This window comes from Dipodomys ordii, unplaced genomic scaffold (genome assembly GCF_000151885.1).
Source record: "Dipodomys ordii isolate 6190 unplaced genomic scaffold, Dord_2.0 Scaffold93, whole genome shotgun sequence".
Lineage (NCBI taxonomy): Eukaryota > Metazoa > Chordata > Mammalia > Rodentia > Heteromyidae > Dipodomys > Dipodomys ordii.
The window spans coordinates 4,468,265-4,490,768 of NW_012267309.1; the positions used below are offsets into that span (position 1 = coordinate 4,468,265).

The 22,504-nt window shown below is 36.0% G+C and overlaps 1 protein-coding gene across 3 annotated transcripts in view; it reads left to right on the plus strand.

Annotated features, from left to right (window-relative positions):
• The window catches only part of Kdm4c (lysine (K)-specific demethylase 4C), a 302,738-nt gene that overhangs the window by 200,469 nt on the left and 79,765 nt on the right, over positions 1-22,504 (plus strand). For all 3 annotated transcript variants that reach the window (XM_013026410.1, XM_013026411.1, XM_013026412.1), the window contains 2 exons: positions 5,526-5,581; positions 7,338-7,446. In XM_013026410.1, coding sequence (XP_012881864.1) covers positions 5,526-5,581; positions 7,338-7,446 — 165 coding nt within the window. The remainder of the gene's footprint in view (positions 1-5,525; positions 5,582-7,337; positions 7,447-22,504) is intronic.

The window sequence follows — 22,504 nt, forward strand, 5'->3', positions numbered from 1 at the left end:
GGCTATATAGGAGATTAAGATTGGAAGGATCATGGCTCCAGGACAACCTGTGCAGAAAAAGTCTTTTAGACACTATTTTTTTTTTTTTGTGGGGAAGTGGGGAGGGAGTTTCTTCTGTATTTCTTTCTTTCTTTTATTTTCTTTTATTATAAAGAAGGCCAGAAGTGAAGTTGTGGCTCAAGAGGTAAAGCAAAAAAGTACCTTGAACAAAAAGCCTCAGGGACAGATCCCAAGCCCCAACAATAGCAAAAATAAGTGAGTGAGTTAGTTAATTAATTAAATGAAGACAGGAATAATGAGAACTGGAACGGTTAGGTTAAAGAAGAAGATGAATGAGGATGAATATGGTGCACAGAGTTTATTGACATGTGTAAGAATCTAGGTAATTTCTGCTAGGCTGGTTTCAAATGGTGATCCTCAGATCTCAGCCTCCTGAATAGCTAGAATTACAGGTCTGAGCCACTGGCACCTGAATCATTTTGTGTGTGTGTGGGGTGGGAGTTCTGGGGCTTTAAACTCAAGGCCTGAGTGCTGGCCTTAAGTTTTTTTGTTTAAGGATAGTAGTCTACCACTTGAGCCACAGCTCCACTTCTGGTTTCTTTTAGTGGTTAGTTGGATATGAGTCTCACAGGAATTTCCATCTCAACCTGGCTTCGAACTGTGATCCTCAGATTTCAGACCCTTGTGTAGATAGGATTATAGGCATGAATCACTGATGTTCGGCCTATTTTGTTTAATTAATTAATTAATTTTTATCGGTCGTAGGGTTTGAACTCTGGGCCCGGGCACTGTCCCTGAGCTCCTCAGCTCAACGTGAGGACTCTACCAGTTGAGCCACAGTTCCACTTCTGGTTTTCTGGTGGTTTATTGGAGATAAAAGCCAGCTCAGGCTGGCTTTGAACTGTGATATTTAGATCTCAGATTCCTGAGTAGCTAGGATTACAGGCCACTGGTACCTGGCTTATTTCCTTTATTTATTTATTTTATTTTCTAAAGTTCATTTTTCTTTCCTTGTTGGTTAGGGGGCCTGAACTCTGGGCCTGGGCACTATCCCTCAGCTCTTCAGCTCAAGGCTAGTGCTCTACCTCTTGAGCTACAGCGCCACTTCCGGCTTTTTCTGCTTATGTGGTGCTGAGGAATCGAATCCAGGGTCTCATGCATGCAAGGCAAGCACTCTACCACTGAGCTACCTTCCCATCCTTTTCCTCCTTTATTTTTGAGAGTAACTTTTTATGCTTTTACTGGCAATGAGAAGTCTTTAATAGAAAAAAGAAAAAAAGTCTTTGAATATTTGTTTAATCTTTCAAAGAGTTTAAAACATATTTTATGTAAAAAGTTTCTGATATAGTAGGAAATACTTTTTTTTTATGTTATACTTATATGCTTTAGAATTCAGTATGTCTTTTAAATGTTTCATTAAAATGCTGTATTATCTAGGGCTGGAGATATGGCTGAAGTAGTAGAGTAGTAGTAGAGCATCTGCATCGCTAATACTACCATAAAAGAATTATGTTCTATTTATTTACTTTTCATATTTTTACTATTCTGTTTTGTTTAAGTTAGGGATATAATTCAGTTTGAATAACTTTTATATGTCATGAATATATATATTTCATTTGGTTGAATATAGACTTTTAAAATACCTATTTTTGAATATTTTGCAGTTATAATTTTGAATTTATTTAGTCAGGTCTTTCTCCTTTCTAATCTTCTCTTCAATTAAGAGGCACTTCCTATTAAACATATTTGTTAAAATTTAAATTTCGGTGTGCCTTTTCTTTTCCTTCTGTTTTTAGATTTTCTATTTGATTGTTTCCAAAAACAAAATGAGACATTTTCCTATCTTCTGAATAAGTGCTGTTATTGGAAATAGTTGAGGATGAGCAGTTCAGGTACAGGTACTATGTTGCATGTATTGGAAATGATGCCCATTTTCACAAAAACTCTGGCTGCTTTCCAGAAAAGGGCCAACCTATTAATTTCTAGAATTAACTATTTTGTTTCTTGTTTTAAAAAAACAAAATACTTATTTAGGTTGAAAACCATCTTATCAGATATTGCCTTCTACTGGGCATTTGGTGAAACTACAATTGACAAATTGACATCCTTGTCTTTTTTTTTTTTTTTTTTTAATATCAGCTAATTTAGACCTATATGAGACAATATATCAAACAGGTAAATGCAACTTGACAGGGCTATTATCTTTCCTACTTATTATTTCAAAATAACATCAAACTGAAGCCAAGATATCACATAATTGAGATACCTAACTATAAATATTTTTGTTCTTCACCCAGAGATAAGTCTTAAGTCAAAAGTAATCCCATAGATAGGCATTATTTTTTGGAGATTTTTTTTTTCTCTGTAGCCTCTGCCTCAATAGAGGATCTCTGAATGTTGGGATTATAGGTGAGAACTACCATACTCAGTAGGTGTTTGTTTCTAAAGTCCATTTCAAGTCACAGAAGCCTGTTTGCAAGTTCTTTGGTAATTTTGAAAACTTTCATCCCCACGCCAGCTTTTGCCATGTTTTCCTCTTATTAGTAGTATTATTTTTTGTTGGTTGTGAGGCTTGAACCCAGGGCCTGAGCACTGTCCCTGAGCTCTTTTTGCTCAAGGCTAGTGCTTTACTGCTTTGAGCCACAGTTCCACTCCCATTTTTTTGAGTGGCTAATTGGAGATAAGAGGCTCACAGGGATTTTTCTCCTCACTCAGCTGGCTTCGAATTATGATCAGATCTCAGCCTCCTGAGTAGTAAGGATTACAGATATGAGTCACCAGGCCTGGGCTCCATGTTTTCTTATTTAATGAATTAATACTGAAGTTGTATTCAGTACTCTGTGTTGGCTATCATAATAGCCACTGGGCTTATAGTTTAGATGGAACAAAAGATAGAATTCAATAGATAATTGTAAGAGTGATGAACTGCTAAAAGAGCAGTGTCTATAAACAGTATCAGTGGGAATGTATGAGTGAGAAGTAATAGATGGAGGAGGCTAGCCAGTTTATGTTGAGTAACTGTTGAGAAGTTTTTGGAATGGTTAACCATGGTGCAAGGTGAATGTGAAGTTATTTTGGGCTGCAGCAACCCTCTGGAGGACTCTAGGGAGTCTGAGCAAGGCCAACGCCTTGTGAGTCTGGCCGTCTGGATTCAGTATGTTACAGATGAAGAAACATTCTAAACTTACTCTAGTAGCTTAAGTCTTGTGAAGTATGCCAGGGCACTAGTTAAGGAGGAAGCACTGATAATAGCACTTGGTGGATTTTCTGCTGGAATTGAGAGAACTTAAGTGATTGGAACTAGCATGAGAGGGAAAATGTGTCTTTCACCATGAGTGAGGATGGATGGTCGGTACCACTGATAGGAAAGAGAAGGGAGTGCAGTCTCATGACAATCACAGAGGTCCAATTTGCTCATGTGTTTGAGATATTGGAGCTGCCAATCAGTCACCTCACTTTTGCTGGCCTTCACAAGGTGATTGGGATTGAGTTAGTAGTTAGTAGTTCCCATGTTCCAGTAAGTGGAAAGAGAGCTTGCAGAGAGAAGTGATAGGGTCAGTTTCAGAAATTCCAGTGTTTGATGAGAGTGAATGAGAAAGTTACTGAAGTAAGCTGAGGTTCCAGGAGAGATGGGAGAGGACAATGAGGGGAGGATGTTTCCTGGAAAGCAGAGGGAGAAAGGTTGCAGGAAGGACCCACAGTGCAGAGCTCTGCTACAAGATCCAACTCAGACCTCCAGTTCTTGGAGAGCAGAAAGCACTGGTAATCATAGCAAGAACAATCTTTGCAAATGGGCAGGTGCCTTCTCAACTTCACATAAAATTTTGAGTCTGCCTAGGAGTGGTTTTCTCTCATTACATTAATGCTCTAAAAACATGTGTTCCCTTTAATAATCCTAATGAGGAGCTTTCAAGAGCTTTTGTGCTCCTTTGCTGTATTTATTTCTCCCAGTTTGTCACTTTAGATTTCTCATAGTACCAACCTCTTTTAGTGTTTAAATCTCTGGTAGCCCATGTTTTCTTCTGTTGTGTTCCTACATCAGCACTAACTGTTCATTTATACAATGAAAGTCTTGACTGCAAGATCTGTTCTCATTTTTGTTGTCTACCATGAAGAAAATTGATTAAATTACTAGAAAAATACTCAAAATCAAAACTGATTTCATTTTCAGTGCTTAGATGATTAAATTCTGCTTTCTTTGTATACTCTACCAACATCTGTGATTTCAAAGGCCAGTATGGCAGTGTGGTATGGATAGAAAAAAGTCCTATGAGTGCTGTCTCTGAGCGGGGCTTATAGTGACCTCAAATGATTCTTAATGTTTCTCCCCCCCACCCCCACCCCATCCCTAGGAAGTTTGAAAGAAGCAGTACAAAACTCTATAACAAAACCCTAGACACACAAAATCCTAGATCATTTCTGATTATTTGCATTTCTTCTGTAAGTCAGATATGTGGATTCTTCCCCGTTGCTTTTGTATTGGTATCCTCACAAAAGAAAGATACAAAGTTGGATACCCAGTTATTAATAGTAGATTAATTACAAGGATTCCTTGTATAGCTAGTCAAAGCCATTAGAATTAGGTAAAGGGTATCACTTTGAAGGACAGAGTAACAAAATATTCTGTATATAGTTTGAAGGATGAAAAAAAAACAAGCCCAGTTTAAAAAAATTATTGCAGAAAATTGGGAGGAGAAGTTAAAAGTGATAAAGTTACCTAGATACCTAATAAAAAACATTGTAAGTCAATAGAATGCTATATGCTACTGGTTTTCCTGCACTTTTCATGGGAATGCAGTAAGAAATAACCAAGAAACTACTTTTAGTAATATGTGACCCATTAGAGTGAAAAAGTGTGTGCCAAGCTAGAATGAATGAATGTGCTAAAAAGATCACACTACATGGAGAGGATCAAGGAAAGCATTTTCTTGGCTCTGTTTTCTTTAGCTGGAGAGCCTGAGTTAATCAGAACTATTTTACCAATACCGTTTGTCTATGGGAATGATAATGGTCCAAATAGTAAGCATTAACTTTCAAAATTAGCCTCTAGCTTGTCCTTATATCATAAAGAGTCTGTCTAAATTTTACTTTTTTTGCGTGTCAACAATGATGGCATGTGTTTATTTTTGTATGGTGTGAATACTCAACTTCTTCAGACTCTACTTTTTAAATCACCCTCTTTCAGGGACCATGGCAATATGTGTGTTTTGTACTATAGAACTCTAGTCTGTATCTTTTGAGAGTCCTAAATTCTTCATGTTACAATCTTCCCTGAAGGTGGCAATGGAAAATACTAGGACCATGGTGGATCCTTCTAGAATGTATATACCCAAAACATGTGGAGAGTATTCTCTTAACATCTCCCATCTCTTTTCCTTTTTGAACTTGAATTTCTTTAATATACTTCCTGATGGATTTAATCTGAAAATAAAATAATACAAGTTTCTTAAACTGTTCAAATGAATCACAATGAGGATGTAATATAGGTCAGATAATTATGTGCTTTTTTTTTTCTTCCTATGTAGGAATGTTGTCTCTGCAATTTGAGAGGTGGTGCTCTGAAGCAAACTAAGAACAATAAGTAAGTAAGATGTTAATTGCCATTGCATTTCATCCTTTTTTCTCCTCCCTGAAACCTCTACAGGGTGGTTTGCTTTACCTTTATCTCATTGCATACGTTGTTTCAAAGCTTACCTATGTAGACCTCAGGTTGCGATTCTGTGCTTCATAGTCCCCTGCTGCCAGCCCCTGAGAGACCATTCTAGCTTTGCTTCTGCTCCATTCTGAAAAATAAGCCCTTCTGTACTAACAGAGACTTTAAAGTGAAGTAGCCCATATTGTCCTAGTACTATTAGAATGCCAGGGTTTAGAGATGAATCCTGTTACTGTAATGAAGGCCAAAATACCTGAAAGCAGTGAAGTTGTTATGTTCAGTTACACTAAATCAGCCATAGTGTTAACAGTAAAACAGTCATTTGCCTTTAGTAACTGGAATGCCAGATCTAGCCCCAAGATGTGTTTCCTTTGGCCTGAACACAATTTTACCAGTTTTATCCAGAGTTTAAAAATTGAGGTTTTACATAAGTATACAGATTTTTTTCCTTTAAGTTGAAAAAATAATTGTGCATCTCTATTTGGGATGAAATTTGCTCTTGGTAAGGCAGGCAGTCCATTGGTCACTATTATTTCCCAGGGTGCACTAATTTGCTTACAACTTGTATGGCTCAAAGGCACTGGAGTTGGGACTCCTGGTATAATGGAATGATAGAGTTAACATAATTATGTTCATGTCCATTTTTCTGATTCCTTAGAAGAAAGGATAATGACATTGATCATTCCTGCATGCATAGAGTTTAAGAAACCAGTGTTGCTTGAACAGGGAAAATCTTTCACAGACCTAGGCAATATGGTTAGCATTATATTAGAAAGTCCTTGCTTGTGGTTGGTTGTTGTACAGTCTGTGTTCATTCAGGCTGTGAGTTGGGTTAGGTGGTTCCTCTAACAAGAAAAGAAATGGTGCTTTTTCTAGAGCATGCCAGGTTTTGTTCAAATGTAGAAGAATGCTGTGGTGGGCCTGACACTTGTCCATAGGACAGAGTTTAAGTGAAATACGTATGCTTTGGCCTAAAAACAAGTTGATATTTTTGGTAAATTTTCACAATCTCGTCAAACCTCACAAGTCTTTATTTACAAGTATAACAGTTCTGAGACACTGCATAGATTTAGTAGTAAAGTTGTTGTTTTACAGACCAGTTCAGAATGTAAAAGAAGATACTAAGTTTTAAGTAGGAGACCTGGGAACACTGAAATTTCATTTCTCTTTGTCTCTGAGTTTGTTTGTTTATAATTTGTCATGAGAAACAATTTAACTAAAACCAGTCAGTATTTTCTTCTAGAAAACTTGCTACTTCATGACTTATATATTATTGAAAAGGTAATATGCAGTATTAGCTTATAGTGTTTGTTTGCTTGAACTATTCTTTTTTTTTGTTTTTGCCACATCATTTAGTTAAGCATGTTCAGCATGCCCACCTTTTAGCCTTAAATGATCCAGGAAACTCACATTTAGCATATTGAGTATAGTAAAATGCTATGAGCAGATCCTGTTCTTTCTCTAGTTTTTCATGTCATAATGTTATACAGGCATGGTGCTGAATCCCTCTTGGTGTCATTCAGGAGGCTTAAAATTCAGAATCTGTTTGTGACGGATTTGGCCTGTTGGCTTTTTCTCACCTGTGTGTTTGTCATTTTGAAATTGCCATCATCATCAGGTTGAAGTATGAAGGTATGTAAGTTTAGGGAACTTTTGTTCATGTTGAATGTCTCCTTTCCTGTAGGTGGGCCCATGTCATGTGTGCTGTTGCAGTCCCAGAAGTTCGATTCACTAATGTCCCAGAAAGGACACAAATAGATGTAGGCAGAATACCTTTACAGAGGTTAAAATTGGTGAGTGGCACAGCTGCTTCTTCTTCTCTTTTAAAAATCTCATCAATTAGTGGTAATTTCAAGTTCTGAATTTTTCTATTAATGCACGCATTCCCTTAGCTTCATTTTATTCCTATCTTTATTTTCTTTGTGCCTAAATTATTTATTTTTATAAATTATTTTCCTGTTATATTGTAATTCCTCAAACTTTATTGAAATGAGGGCAAGGATTGATATATTTCCTGGACTAATGGGAAATTTCAGCTATAGGATATCTAATGAAATTTGTCAGTAATAGACTGAAACTTTCCCAACTCTCTAAATTATTGAAATGTTTTTCTCTTTTACTTCTCTTTGGTTATTCATGACTTAGCAAAAATATATTTAGCCTAATTCATCATCTCTTTAGAAAAGACTTATGGAAAAATGCAAAAGCTTTCATTATTTACTAAGGGATTTTCTCAGTCATATAGGAACAAGCCCCTTAATATTCCAAACTTTGGCCAGTTGTCGTCAAAACTGCTCTGAAACTTTCAGAAAATCTTCTCATTGGTTTCCCTAATTAAGAGTAGTTTTTCATTGAAAGTATAGGCCGTTGACTTCTTTAACATTGAGGCAACTTTGTAGTTTTATTCAATTGTGAACCTTTAGTTTAGGCTATTACATTGCATATTTAGTGAAAACTTTCCCTAAAGTTAAACTGTAACATGCTAGAGCATGTCTTACATGTGCTCTTAAATCCTTGCTATTTTTAACTCAAGGTATTTCCACCATAGAGTATTCCAGACACTATGACTAAAACACTTTCTTCCTGACTGTTGCTTGTTTTCTTTCAACTCTCTTCTGCATGGGAAGCTGAGCATGTTGTTTCTGGGCCTCTCTTTTAGAAATTTAGTCTATATCTTGTTCTCACAGAGGAGTAAGTGAGCACTATAATTTCCCATCATTGCGCCATCAAAATTTTACGCCAAGAGATTCTGTGTGGCCTTTTCATAGAACTGGGGCTGCTCTTGACTAGTTGAGTACTGGGATCAGGATACTCAGGATGTACTCAGAATGTAGTAGCTAAAGAATTGGAGAGTATTGTGGAAATGAACAGTTCAAATGGTTTGTAAGTGATTGTAAAGAGAGGTGACCAGTGTTATTCTTCAGCTACTGGACTTCTATAGGAAAAAGGAATAATAAAAATACCAGATCCCTCAACAGACAAAAAAAATTTCAAGAATTAGAACTATAAGGCAGGATCTGATTAAATGGCCACATATTAAAGAATTAAATGTTTAGTGAATCAAATACTATAAAGGCTTCTTTATAGTATTTACTATAAAAGTAGATTTTATTTGTAAAAGTTCAAGTAATACATTTTGAAATCACACCTAATTTTCTCTCTGGATGCTTATGCACTGCCCTTTAGCATGCATGGCCTGGCTCTTGAGGCTGGCAGTATCCGTGCTGCTCTAGAGAATGCCTCCATAATGATTGAATGTTACACCAGTCCTGTTCCCACAGCAGGGAAGGACAGCGGTAGTTTCAAGCCCATTTAGGGTAATGCATCTAGACATCTGATGATTACATTGGAAAAATCTGCTTCATCTTGATTGTGAATATAACATATTCTTTGTTCAATGCTTTCCATCTTTAAATGATTGACATCTCAAAAAGAATGTGTCCTTACTGAATTTAATTAGCTCATCTGAAGTCTATAAAAATCACTGTACAGACATATGCTGATGCCTGTGACACATAAGGTGAAAATATCAGGCCATCGTCCAGGCATTTTTCTATTTTCTTGTATGATTTTATACTAACAAATATCTTTTTTGAGGGGGATAGGACAGTATTTGTCAGAATGCCCGTAGTGGTTTTTCAATGGAGTTCTACAAGGAGAAAGTTCATTGTAGGCAGGAACGTAATCACCCTGACATGATCTGGGTAATAGAGTCTAAAGCCCAGTCTTCACCAGTAAGAATCCATAGTGATCAGATTTAGGCTGGCTATGATAACATTTATAAACGGTCTTGAGTGAGTAGTAAATGTGGCTTCCCAGGAAATAGGATACTCTGTCATAAACATAGGATCAAATGTGAGTTTTCTAACATGAGGACTACTGCAGCGTGTTGAAGCCTCTTCTTTGTATATCCCACAAATATCACTGTAAGCATTTGGACAAAGACCATTCCAATAATGTCCATGAATATAATATCCATGAAAAATAGCTCATCATTGGCTTCATGTTTCTAACATTTGAACTTCAGTAATCTAAAAATATGTGGCCAGTGTGTGGTGTGGTGCCACATTCTGTAATCTTAGCATTTAGATGACTGAGGTTAAAGATCTAGCACTATTGTCAGTTTAGACCAGTGAACTCTTTGTTGGGTGACCTGTCATGTGCATCGTAGGATTCTGATACCTCTGACCAGACACCAGCAAGTATCTTTTGAAATGCAGAATTGCCCCCATCTGAGAACTGACTGGTTTGCAGGAGTTTCTTACAACATAATGGCTTACAACATAAACTCCTATCTATACCAAGATAGAGAATAAATATTGGATATTGAAGAAACAAATTCCTTAGTGGTTTTAAAAAAATAAATTTTGGACATTTTTGTTGTTCTTATTTGTCAATAAAGTGGGGGAGGGGGTTGGGCAACATATGCATAGTAAGTAGGATTATTAATTATAATTTCATGCTTTAACTTTCCTGTTTGTAGAAATCAAACAACTGATCGATACTAATCAAATTTTACTAAAGATTAATATTCTGTGATGCTTGTATATACACATGTAGGCACTTTAATATTTATGCAATGAATAGAAGGCAGAATACCATTTCTCATTTGTGCTTCTGGTTTAAAATGATCATGATTGGAGGGGCTTGATCAGATACCAGCAAATAGTTTGTACCTTTTTGTGGTTTCTCCTTTAAACATAATGGAAGTTTATTCATCCACATCTGTATCCTTCACTAAACAAATAATTCCATTACTTATTTGCATTCTGGTGGAGATAGGATTACATCTTAGGGTCTGATAGTACTTCAGAGAGCTTGTGAAACACTTGTCTATTGGTTGAAAATTCTGATCTTCGATCCTCCGGTTACTGGAAGATTGGAAACTGGAGTGCATTAATTGGTGCTTCACAGTGAATGAGAACAGCCCTAATATTCAATGTACATATATAAAAACGGAGCCAGGTAACTTGAGATAAGTGGGGTTGGGAAAGAGGAGAAAAATGAAAAATTGGTCAAGATTCATTGTATTTATAACTTGGCATGTTGAACTGAAACTCCTTTGTACAAGTACTTAAAGACAATTTAAAAAGATTGTGATAAAGCAAAAAATCAAGTTGGTCCTTCCAGAAGCAGCAGTGAATTCATCTGTCTTAGCAGATTCCACTAGGTGGTGCTGCTGCATTAGTTTTTCTGTATGTTTCCTTTCAACTACCAATCCTTTCTCTTGATCTTACCAGAACCCCACCCACATTTATAGAGGGGGTATGCGAGGGGAGAAAGAGAGAGGACATGTGTGTTGTACACAGGGTTACATTAGTCAAAACTGCAACCAAGTCCTCAAAAGTACCCCTTGTGACACAAAATTGCTGAATCCAAACAGCAATCTTTGAGTTGTTTGCCATTTAGCCCTTAAAAGAGCTGCTTTCCCTAGAGGCAATTTAGTATTTTTCTGTACACATAGTGTAAAACACTAGTAACACCTATTAACTGCAAAGAGGCTTAAAGAATGACGCATGTTGCTGGCATCATTGGTTCATGCCTCTAATCTTCTCTATGTAGGAGTATGAGAACCAGGGATCATGGTTCAAAGGCAGCACAGAAAAATCCACAAGACTAGCAAAAAACTAGCAAAAAGTGTCAGGTTATTAAGAAGAGACCTTCTGGACAGGGAGGAAATGGCTGGTTGTTACTTTAGAATGGTCATGCCCTAAAGAGAGAACCATTTTTCTTTTCTGTCAGTTTAAATATGATTCTGATTTTAATTGCACATTTTGTGTTACTTAGCATTTTTCTTAATCTATCAATTTAAAATGAATTCATTTGCTTCTCAAGGACTTTTCCATATGACACAAGCCATGTGGTGGCAAATTTTTACCATTGCCAACCATTTCTGTGAGTGCAGAAGACCATTTCCTGTTTAGCCAGAGAATACCAAAGTATTGCATGTTGCAGGACAAAGAATGAAGAGGAAACTGAGGACATGTTTGTCCTCCTTCCATATAGGTGTGTTCCAGGACAACCAGTCTACAGATTGGTTCAAAGCCACAGGGGCCTCAAACCTAAAAGTAAAGAGCTGCCTGCAAGATTTAGGAGTTTACTCATTGCGCTTTCTTCTTCTCTTCTGTCCAGTTTTTCTCTGGTAATGTAATTAGGTGGCCATAGTCATACCTGAATTTCTGGAATAGGAAAAAAAGGGTATAAAGATGAAAAAACAAAACTGGAAAAGTTGTAAAATATATCTTACATTAGAATGACTTCTTGCTCTTAAAGTAGGAAAATATGCCTATACAAATAGAATAATTCAGGACTTAATTTTAGAGAGACAAATGATATTTTATGCTATAGTCACATAGAAGTACAGCATAGCAGTATGGCCAGGAAGCCAATCACCATTGAAGTATTTAAATCTGACTAAAATTTAGTGGAAGGACATTTTGAAAACTAATAGAGTTAGAAAATTACAGATTTGGGGTATTTGTTACATAAATAGCACAGATGTTTATGGCATGCATTAAAAACTTCTTGCAGATTGACTTAATTTAAAAAAAATCTGGAATTTTCTAAATAAAACAGCAAAGCAGGTTTGTTGGTTGTTGGAAATCTCAAAGTTGCTACAAACTCTAAATAGAATTATTGCTTTTAAACATTTTTATGTTTGTAAGTAAAGTTTTTTTCAGTAGGGTTGTAACACTACTTCAATATTGAATTGTGCATTTCAATACAGGTGGTATCTATTTTGAGCTCTGCAATTGCAAAAAACACTTGACATTGTTCATTGGGCAGAAATGCATCTTTTTTTCTCAGTGGCCTAGCACAAAATCTTTAGTTTCTGTGTCTGTAGACATTCTTAAGATTTTTACATTGGAAATACTGTTTCTGTGAACAAATAGAGGGAGAAATGCATTCTAGAATAGCTGAAGTTGCCTCTGGGCATCCAGTGACCTCCTATTCCCTATTTGACAAGTGAACCAAGCCAGGCACAAGTGTTCTCTGAGTGAAGAACATTATTTTGAAAAGGAATTTACACTGCATTGATGACTGAGCTACAAGCCATTCATTCAGTATCTGGCAGAGACTGTACTATTCTACTTAGAAGCCTCCATACACTTTAAAATTTGTACCTTAAGGCAAATAATAGTGAACCTGAAAGCCAAAGATTATAGTTTTGAAAGGTACATCAATTCTGAAAATAGAGTGGTTTCACTGTGGTATTCCATCTGAAGAGTTGAATCAGGGGGAAAAATACAATCAGGCTTCCTATTTCTTAGAAAAAAGCATATGTTCTCTTGCAAACTGACTCATGTTATCAGATGTAGTGAATACTAAAAATAGAATTACTGAGAGAGGGAGAGGTGGAAGGAGAGACAGAAAAGAGAGAGATGGAGTAAGCCTCTCAGGCTATAAGATCTCTTAGTTTTATTCAGTTAATGTTACAGCAGTGTTAGTGAGCAACTCTTTGTCTAAAGGAATCCATGTTATACTTCACAGAGCCTCTGTTAATGCATTTTGGAAATGTAAAGACATTGATTAATTTTAATCACATTAAGGGAAAAATAGTAATGTTGTAAAGGCAATAAAACAGTTATGTTCCACACTAACTTGTGTACATAGGTATTTGCATAATTCAGTTATTTTTAAGGACAGAGGAATGCTAAGAAAATAGAATACATTGACAATGATGAGCAAATGAATTGTTTAAAGACAGAGAATAAGAAGCTACAGGCCATGGTGTTGGCTGTGCTAGGATGATCACTGACATAGTTCTACCTGGATTGTTTATTTAAATTCAGGCTTTGTGAACTACCAAGCACAATGTGGTTTCAAAAAAAAAAGATAGAGAATAGATATTACAGTTCACATGAATGTGGTGTGCAGTGTCCTATTATTTAATAATGTATAAAAATTTACAGTATCATTAACAATATTCTTCAGGACTTAAACATACTTATGTTTCCAACTTCATACCATTTCAAAATACGTGTACTGTATAAAAAAGTACATTAGTGGCTGTATAGTACTTAACTGTCAGAATGATTTGCTGCAGGGACTAGATCCTATTGCAAACTGTCAAATTTGTATATTGCTGTAATACTAAACCGTAAAATCTTTTGAGTAAAATGGAAAATGTCAGATGGGCATGACTACAAATAATCTACTTTCTGAAGGCTGTAGATGTCTATAGGAGAAAATGTGTAAATGCATGAAATGTTATCTTGTTACTATGGATTTTTCTTTATCTGTTGAGAGGAGAACTGTGAGGCAAAAGGAAATTGATTGGAACCTTTCAGTTTTCAGTTTTGAACTCATTTTTCCTGAAGACTAATTTTAAAAGCATTATTAGATAAGTAGAACTTCAAATAGTTTATGATTAAAAAGTATTGTGAGAGTAATCTTATTTTTTAGCTTGAATTGCTGAATGCTTCCTTTATTACTGACCGATCTTTTAATTGAGTGAGTGAGTGAGGTCAGGGTTTTGGAGGCAGAGCCACTCGCTGCTCACCCTCTAACTCTGGATGGGTCAATCCCAACAAATGCACGCCAAACAGAAGCAGCTGGGGGATGACTCTGAACAGCCAATTGAGTTTTGCTTGGCCAACAGCAACTGAAAGCAGAGCAGTTACAGTTTTTGAAAAGTATGCACCAGGAAATGGGTTCTGGCAAGAAGTGGGGTGGGGCTCAGGGGAGAAGGGTAGACAAATGAAGAGAAGAGGCAGGATAATGTAGTCACGAGTTTAATGTATATCTTTCAAAATTAAGAAAGTAAGGAAACGGGTTGGCTGGGAGGGGTGGATGAGGATATTGGAAGGGGTGACATTGATCAAGATGCACTGCGTTCATTAACTGCTTTGTTAAATGGCAATTCCTTTGTGTAGCTACTTAAAGATATTTTTTTAAAAAAATGAGTAAATATATTTTTAAAAAGGAAAGCAGAGTCTTAATCATAAAACTGTGGATTCATTATTCTTTGAAAAGCTCAGTAATGACCTTCACTTTTGTTTGTTCAGTATTTTAGTATAAATTAGGTTATATATTCTTCAGAAGGATGGTTTCAAAATTCAATAAGAAGGGCTGAAGAAATGTTGGAATATATATTAGTTACTAGTCCTAGGGCTTGAATTTAGGGCATGGGAACTGTCCCTGAGCTTCTTTTGCTCAAGGCTAGCACTCTACCGCTTGAGCCACAGCACCACCTTTGCCTCTTTCTGAGGCTTTTATTGGAGATGAGAGTCTCATGGATTTCCTGCCTGGGCTGGCTTTTGAACTGGGATCCTTAGATCTCGGCCTCTAGAGAAGCTAGGATTACAGGCATAAGTCACCAGTGCCTGGTTATAAAACACTTTTTATAGAAAGTGAGGGACTTTTAATACTTGCAGTTAATTTAACATGATTTAATAAACTCTGTGGTGTATTTTAGGCACAGTTACATAATTCAGTGATACCATTGTGTCACATGAGCTCATGGTTATGTAAAAGTACCAGCACAGTTTTTACTAGCAATGGATTAGATTTATTGATCTCCAAATCAAAGATTTTCTTCATCTGAATTGCCCTTTAGATAAGTAATTATAGGAAGCCTCTTGTTAGTTTGATTGGGTGTGCAGGTTCTGAGTTAAAACTGCTTGAGTTCTGTAGCTTCCACTTAAGACAGCCTTGACCATGTAGATCAGCCCCTCTACACCTCATCTGTACTAGGTGATGTTGAAGGAAGGGAAAAACAGTGGAATAAAAAGGTCTAGGATGTAGTTGGCATTCAGTGAAAGCTGTACTATATATTATCATACTGATTTTTTCCCCCTCAATATTCTCAATACTGGTAAGGATTTAACTATCTTAAAAAGCCTTTGGGGCACTTATAACTACAAGAGTTTTCTTTTGAATGAAATCTCATTAATCAAGAATATTTTGTCATTTCTATGAGAAGATGATATAGAGAGGCTTTGCTATCACTCATGCCTGGGATTTTACTACCTTGCTCTCCAGTTACTGTTACAAACATTACGATAGATACTGTTCTCTAAAACAGCAATCCAAAGTTCTACAGGTATTGCATCTGTTAGAGTATAGGCATTGCATATAGAAAAATGATTTTGTTTAAGATGTTTCTACTTAACACCAGCCTGTGGCCTTGCCTCCATCCCTTTACATGGTGGTAGTAGCTCCAAGTCTTTAGTAGTTTGGGTTGGGACCTGGGAATGATTGTGATCTATAACAACTGTGCTTTATTTATTTCTTGCTTTATTCTCTATGCTCTTATAAAGGAAATATATTGAGTAACTTCTCAGGAGGGATCCTTTCAAAGTTAAGGAATCTGCTTTGGTAATCTGACCATTGCTTGGTGATAAATTGGATTAGAAGACTAGGGGTTCTTATGTGTGATTTTAAGTCCTCATTTTCAAGTTCTTCTGAGGTGCTTAATTTTATATTAATGACTGCAGATGCCAAAGCCAGTTTTGAAAGCTAGTGATGTGTTGGTAAATATTTTACACATAGTTGTCTGGAAGAAAAAAAAAAGCCTCTCATTGGTCACAATTAGGGATTTCAGTTAGGGAAATACCTTTACCATGCCCAATATCAGACTATCAATATGATGTCAGCCAGCTCTCAGAATTTCTGAGCATTTAATAAGAACCTCTCAGGGACTTGTGCAAGCCTGGTCCAGCATATTGTTAAAAAATGGCTGACACTTTGTCACAAATCAAATGGTGGCACCAAATAGTACTAGTTGTAATTATATTCTTCAGTGTCACACACTTGAAATTGAAAAAGAAAAAAGAAAAAAAAAAGCTACTTCTACCTCCGATGGTCCTTGATAAAGTTGTGAAATTATTAGAGATTGCTTTTTGTCTCCTGAGCACTTGCCTTTTTAGTGCTTTGTGTGACAAATAGGAAACACTCAAAAAGCGTATCTACTGGACACTGGTGGCTCATGCCTGTAATCCTAGCTAGGAGGCTGAGGTCTGAGGATTGTGGTTCAAAGTCAGCCCAGCAGAAAGCTCCTCATGAGACTCTTATCTCTAATTAACTACTCAAAAATTGGAAGTGGCTTAAAGTGATAGAGTACTAGCTTTGAGCAAAAAGAGCTCAGTGAGAGCACACAGTCCCTGAGTTCAAGTCCCATGACAGACCCCCCTCCCAAAAAAAAAGCATTTCTGCTGCTATCTGGAGTACAGTGGTCAAAGAAGAGCATTTGTGGGACTTTGTGAATTGTAAGTTATTCTAGCGACTTTTAATAAGAAAAAAGAGATAGAAAAATAGTTTTAAGGAATGACCAATGATTCTCGTTATTTTGATTTGTATATTTCACAAAACCTTTCTAAAAATAATAGCATTTATGTTAATTTTAGCTTATAATTAGTTATAATTTTTGATAAACCTTTTCTATCACCATGATATTGCCAGTTCCCCAATATTGATCAAATCAGTGGCAGTATTAATGCAGTGTATCCTTTTGATATTTTGAAAAGATATGTGTCAGTATTTGGAAGATCTGTGTAACTCAGTGAACCACAATATGCATTTCAGATAATGAAAGCATAATGTGACCATGTTTTATAGTAAAACAGAAACTCACTAATAATGGCTTTGTATTTCACAACACTCTTAAGAAATTACTATTGAGCTGGGTGCTGGTGGCTCACGCCTGTTATGCTAGCTACTCAGGAGGCTGAGATCTGAGGATCATGCTTCAAGGCCAGCTCAAGCAGGAAAGTCCATGAAATTTTTATTTCCAGTTAACCAGCAGAAAACTGGAAGAGGTGCTGTGGCTCAAAGTAATAGATCACTAGCCTTGGGTACAAAGCTTAGGGACAGCACCTAGGACTGGGGAGAAAAAAAGAAATTATTGGTTAAGCTTTGGTGAATGCCTGGTCACTAGATGGGAGACAGAGAGAAAGAGAGAGTAAAGCCATTATCCTGAAGCATATACTACTGTGTTAATCTTCTGTTGTATGCACATCACAAGGTTCATCAGTAGTGGTAGATGCATAGGGTTAGGGGAGAACATAGACTACATATACTTAAGTTGGGGTCCTTGTAGACCATCTGAATTTGGCTTATATGCTAGAATACTAGAACCTACTGCTCTCAGATATATTGCTTTTTAAAAGAGTGCTACTAGTTTGACAGGAACTGGATATATGTGGTGTTCTCCTAGTAGGCACAGTGAACAATGAACTGCTATTTCTATGGATTTCTATTTGGTTAGTGATAATTATATCTTTTGTTGCATACATCTTCTGAAGTGTGGTAGTTAAGTGAGATAGTATCAGCTCTAGAAGTTTTGTTAATGTTGTCAGAGCAAAAGAAATTAAATAAGTTTAAGATGAATCTGAACCTATAAAAATTAATTAGTATGATGTACAAAAGATAAATAAGAAGACTTATGGAATTGAAACCCCTCTTTGTGCAGCTACTTAAGATACATTTTTTTTGTTTATTAAGCAAAAAGGATAGGCAAGAAGGAAGTCTAGTATTCTCATGAAAGATAAATGTGCCCTACATCAACACAATCACAGACTACATTGGATATTGGTGCCAGGATGGGCAGCACAGGGTTTTTCTCAAACCCACAGAAAATATTATTTTAGAGTCTTGTTTAATTTTAATTCCAGTTTTAGTTTTACAACAATCTTTCAGAAATCTATTGGTTCCGGTCTTTATTTTCTTAGACTTTATTATCATACATTAATTAAACAAGAGAGATTTCACTGTGGTGTTTCCAGATGGGCATACAATGTATCCATGAAACTCACACTATCACTGTACCTATCCCTTCTCTCCCTTTAACTCATTATTGTCACTGTACCTATCTCACCTCTCCCTTTTTCCAACAATTTCAATAGATTTGGTTGTTCTGTTTCATGTATTTGTATAAAATACTGTAAGCATATTCACTTTTATTTACTCCTTGGTTTTCTGCCTATATGATAAAAATTTTAAGTATAGGCTGTTTTTTTTCTGTTAGGAATATAAAGCATATTCCTTCTTTACATAGAAATAAAAGGCTTTACTTTATGTGGGGAAAAGTAAAGTGATCACTTTTTATAGGAATGTATATGAGGTTAATTAAAACTTTAATTTTTTTCTAGAGCCATTTGTTGCTTATAATAAATTCATCTTAAAAAGTCATCAATTTTTAACAATTTTTGCTTTGGACAAAGCAAAAAAATATTGCCATGAAATAATTTTTTTACTAAATAGCAGGCATTTTTCAGCAAAAAGAATCCTGACATCCTGGCAAAGGTGTAATTTTAATAGACTAATGAGCTTTCTGACCAGAGCAGACTGAACTTCATCTGATTTTTACAATGATGAATTGACGATGTCAAAATTTGCAATCTAGTCTGGTGAAATATTTTACTATGAAAGTTTAATTCTCATTTTTTATTTATGAAAGCAGTGGTACTGTCACGACAGCTTATAATATGCTGCTCATTTGGTATGATTTATTTCAATGAGTGTCACTGGTTGATGTGTTTAGTGATTGTTGACCCATAGTTTATTCTAAAAACTCTTAAGTGCTATGAAATATAATAATTCAGCTACTGTAGTAAAGGGGAGAGGGTAGAACAAACAGCAATCCACAGGTCTTTTCAGCTGTCTTTTTCTTAGCTTTCATGATGTCATGGTTTTGTACTTTATAGCTGCTACTTTGGGGCCATGGTGACACAACATTGATTATTATGGAGACCTTATTCTACTAAGAAGCTTGTGTTATAACATTTGGGATTTCCAGTGTGTCATTATTTTAAAAGTTTTCTGGAAAAGTATGGATTAAGCATTGTTTCTTTCTTTAACTTTTTTTTTTTTTTTTCTCAGCGGCCACTTATGGAGCTGAATAGTGTGTAGTGTTCTGGTGCAGGAAGGAATGCGAGGGATAGGCTCTTCTCTCAGGGCACTATGTTCCAAAAGGATTTAGCCATGGCTTCCAAGAATGTCACTTGTTCTGCAGTGCTAGGGATTGAATGCAGAGCCTTATGCATATTAGGCAAAGCGCTCTGTCATTGAATTACATACCTAGCCATGCAGTTCTGTGTTTTACTGTGTGGCTTGTGCTGGCCATGAACTTGGTATTTGATAAAGCATTTTGCTACTGAGACAGAATAAGCATTTGTGTTTCCTAATGTCAGGATATTATGTAGTATAGAAAATTTCTAACAAATAAGATGATCATCCAAATACCAAAAATATATTTTCTTTCAGATTATAAGTTACTTTGGGATCATTTTAGATGTGCCAGTAAGCTTTCGTAAGAACCACCAAAGCTAACTTTTATATTGGTATATTGTTAACATAAAATTTCAAATTATTCTTAGCTCACAGGAAAATGAAATAGAAGTCATGAAACATTATTCATAATATGTATCATTTCAAATACCAGAATATGTTGAAGGTTTTTTTTTAAATGAAGAATTGAGGGTTTATATTGTTGTTACTTTTTTTTATAGGCCCTAGTAAAAGGCATAAACTCAGTACTGCTGAATATATTTGCTTTTACGTTTCTCTTAGGAAGAAGCCATCCAGAGATAATTACTCTTTGGTAATATTCTTTTCTTATGTTTCTCAAAACAACCCCCTGAATAGTAATGTGCCCAATACAGGGCACTTTAGTTAACTGGTCAGCTCAGGACTCATGGGGAAATCAGTGGTCCAAATGTTTTTGGAAAAACTCAAGGAAATTTCAATGCTCCTCTTAGGCACCATGTCTCAAAGAATTTCCTAATTCGAAAATGAAGGAACCAGCAATGTGAAAAGCATGTCTTTGATAGAAGCTAGTAGTTAATATATGTGCATTTTTAGGCTTCTCAATTTGACAAGAGTAATCACCATTTAATTTTAAAACTCCATTTATCTTAGTGGTAGCAGTAAAACTACTGTCCTGTATGTGACAGTATTATGATTTCTGCACTCTTTGCCACAGGCTGATATAGAATATATATACCACCCCAAAGCTGTGGTGTATAACATAACACACAGCATTCTGCACAGATAAGGCAAAGCTGTTCTTTCACTCGAACTTGGTACGCATGCCCAGGGTGATAGCCTACTACTTTGGAGAGAGCAACAAGCAAGCAAGATGTGTTCATCTTTAATCACATTCTGTTTCTCTCAGAGACATTCCAGGAAAGTGATAGGTCTAGCTCAGAGTTTAGATTATCAGCCTAGGACATACAAGGTGTAGAGTATCACCTAAGGAGATAAGACTAAATTGTACTGCTGAAAAGTAACTTGCTTATTTGAGGTTAGACTTTGTGCTTCTCTCTCTCTCTCTTTTTTTTTTTTTGGTCGGTCGTGGGGCTTGAACTCTGAGCTGGGCTTGGGCACTGTCCCTGTGCTCTTCAGCTCAGGGCGAGTGCTCTACCGCTTGAGCCATAGCGCCGCTTGAGGTTAGACTTTGAATGTCTAGATCATATAAGACTCATGGTCTTTTTTTATTTCTGTGGGGAGGGGGGGGGAGGGTGAGTGGGTACGGAGGGTAAGTACTAGGGTTTCCACTCAGGGTCTTGCACTTGCTAACCTTGCTCTCTAGTTTGATGCTCTTGTAATTTGACCAATATCTCCTGGCTGGTTTTATGCTGGTTATTTTGGAGATGGAGACTCTTGGACTTTTCTACCTTGTTTGTCTTCAATCCTCAGTATCTCAGCCTCCTGAGTTGCTAGCAGTACATGTATGAGCCACCAGCAGCTGGCTTTGGACTTTACTTTTTATTTTATTTTTAAAGGTCTGATAGTTAAGAGAATAATGGGTTTTTCTTAACTTCAATATACAAAATGCAAGATGAAAGTCACTATTAACTCCACCCTACTTCACAGAAGTGATTGCTGCTGATGTATTTTGAATCTTTTCTATGAAAAAACAACTTGGAAAGGTATTATACTTACCATACTGTATTATAATTAAGAGGGTATTGAAGTGACATACTAAATATATATGATACATAGACACATAATAGTATGTTTTATAGGAATATCAACATCTTGAAAGGATTTTGTGTTTTTCTCCCTCTTTTGATCATATTGTAAATCTACCATTATCCATGATTTCTCACTAACCTTGGCTTATCACTTTCACATAGAAGCTTTTTAGGTTGCATTTTAATTTTACTTACAGAATTTAGTCACTCAAATTGTATTCAAGGTAGTACCTACTATTCTTCAGCTGTACCATTTGCTGCAAAATATGAAAGCACTTGAATATAATAATGGCTGTGAGCTTTGGAGTCAACCTGTGGTCACATCTCAGCTCTACAGAATACCTATTATTTCAGAATATGCTACCTTCCTTTAAACTCTGAACCTGGTTTTTGGTCACCTGGTCCTAGTTCTATGCAGATTTTTCCTTGCTTTAGCTTTTGAATGTTTACGGTTTCCCAATTTCTGTCTGAAACTACCTTATTTACATTCTCATGAGCTTTTATAAAATCAAACACATGATAATATATCTTTGGAATTTTTGTGACTCTCAAATAAAGCAAAGCATGTAGAAAGCTTCCCTGCATGCCTGACCTACCAAATGTTCAATAAATATTCCTATTGTTATTGAGATTTATTATACTAATAATACTGTTATATTAGTAAGTAGTAATAAAGTTACAACTATTTATAGATCATTCACAATTTAGAAATAAATGGTATTGCTTAGATTTTAGTTCATTTTTATTAGCTTAAACATGTTTTGTTAAGTACAGTAGTTAATTTAGTGCCAACAAAGTACACAGATTTTTACTAAAACTAAAAATTTTTTTTAATTTATTTTATTTTATTTGTGAACATACTGTACAGAGGGGTTACAATTACATGGGCAGGATAATGCGTACATTTCTTACCAAGCATTGCAGCCTCCTCCTT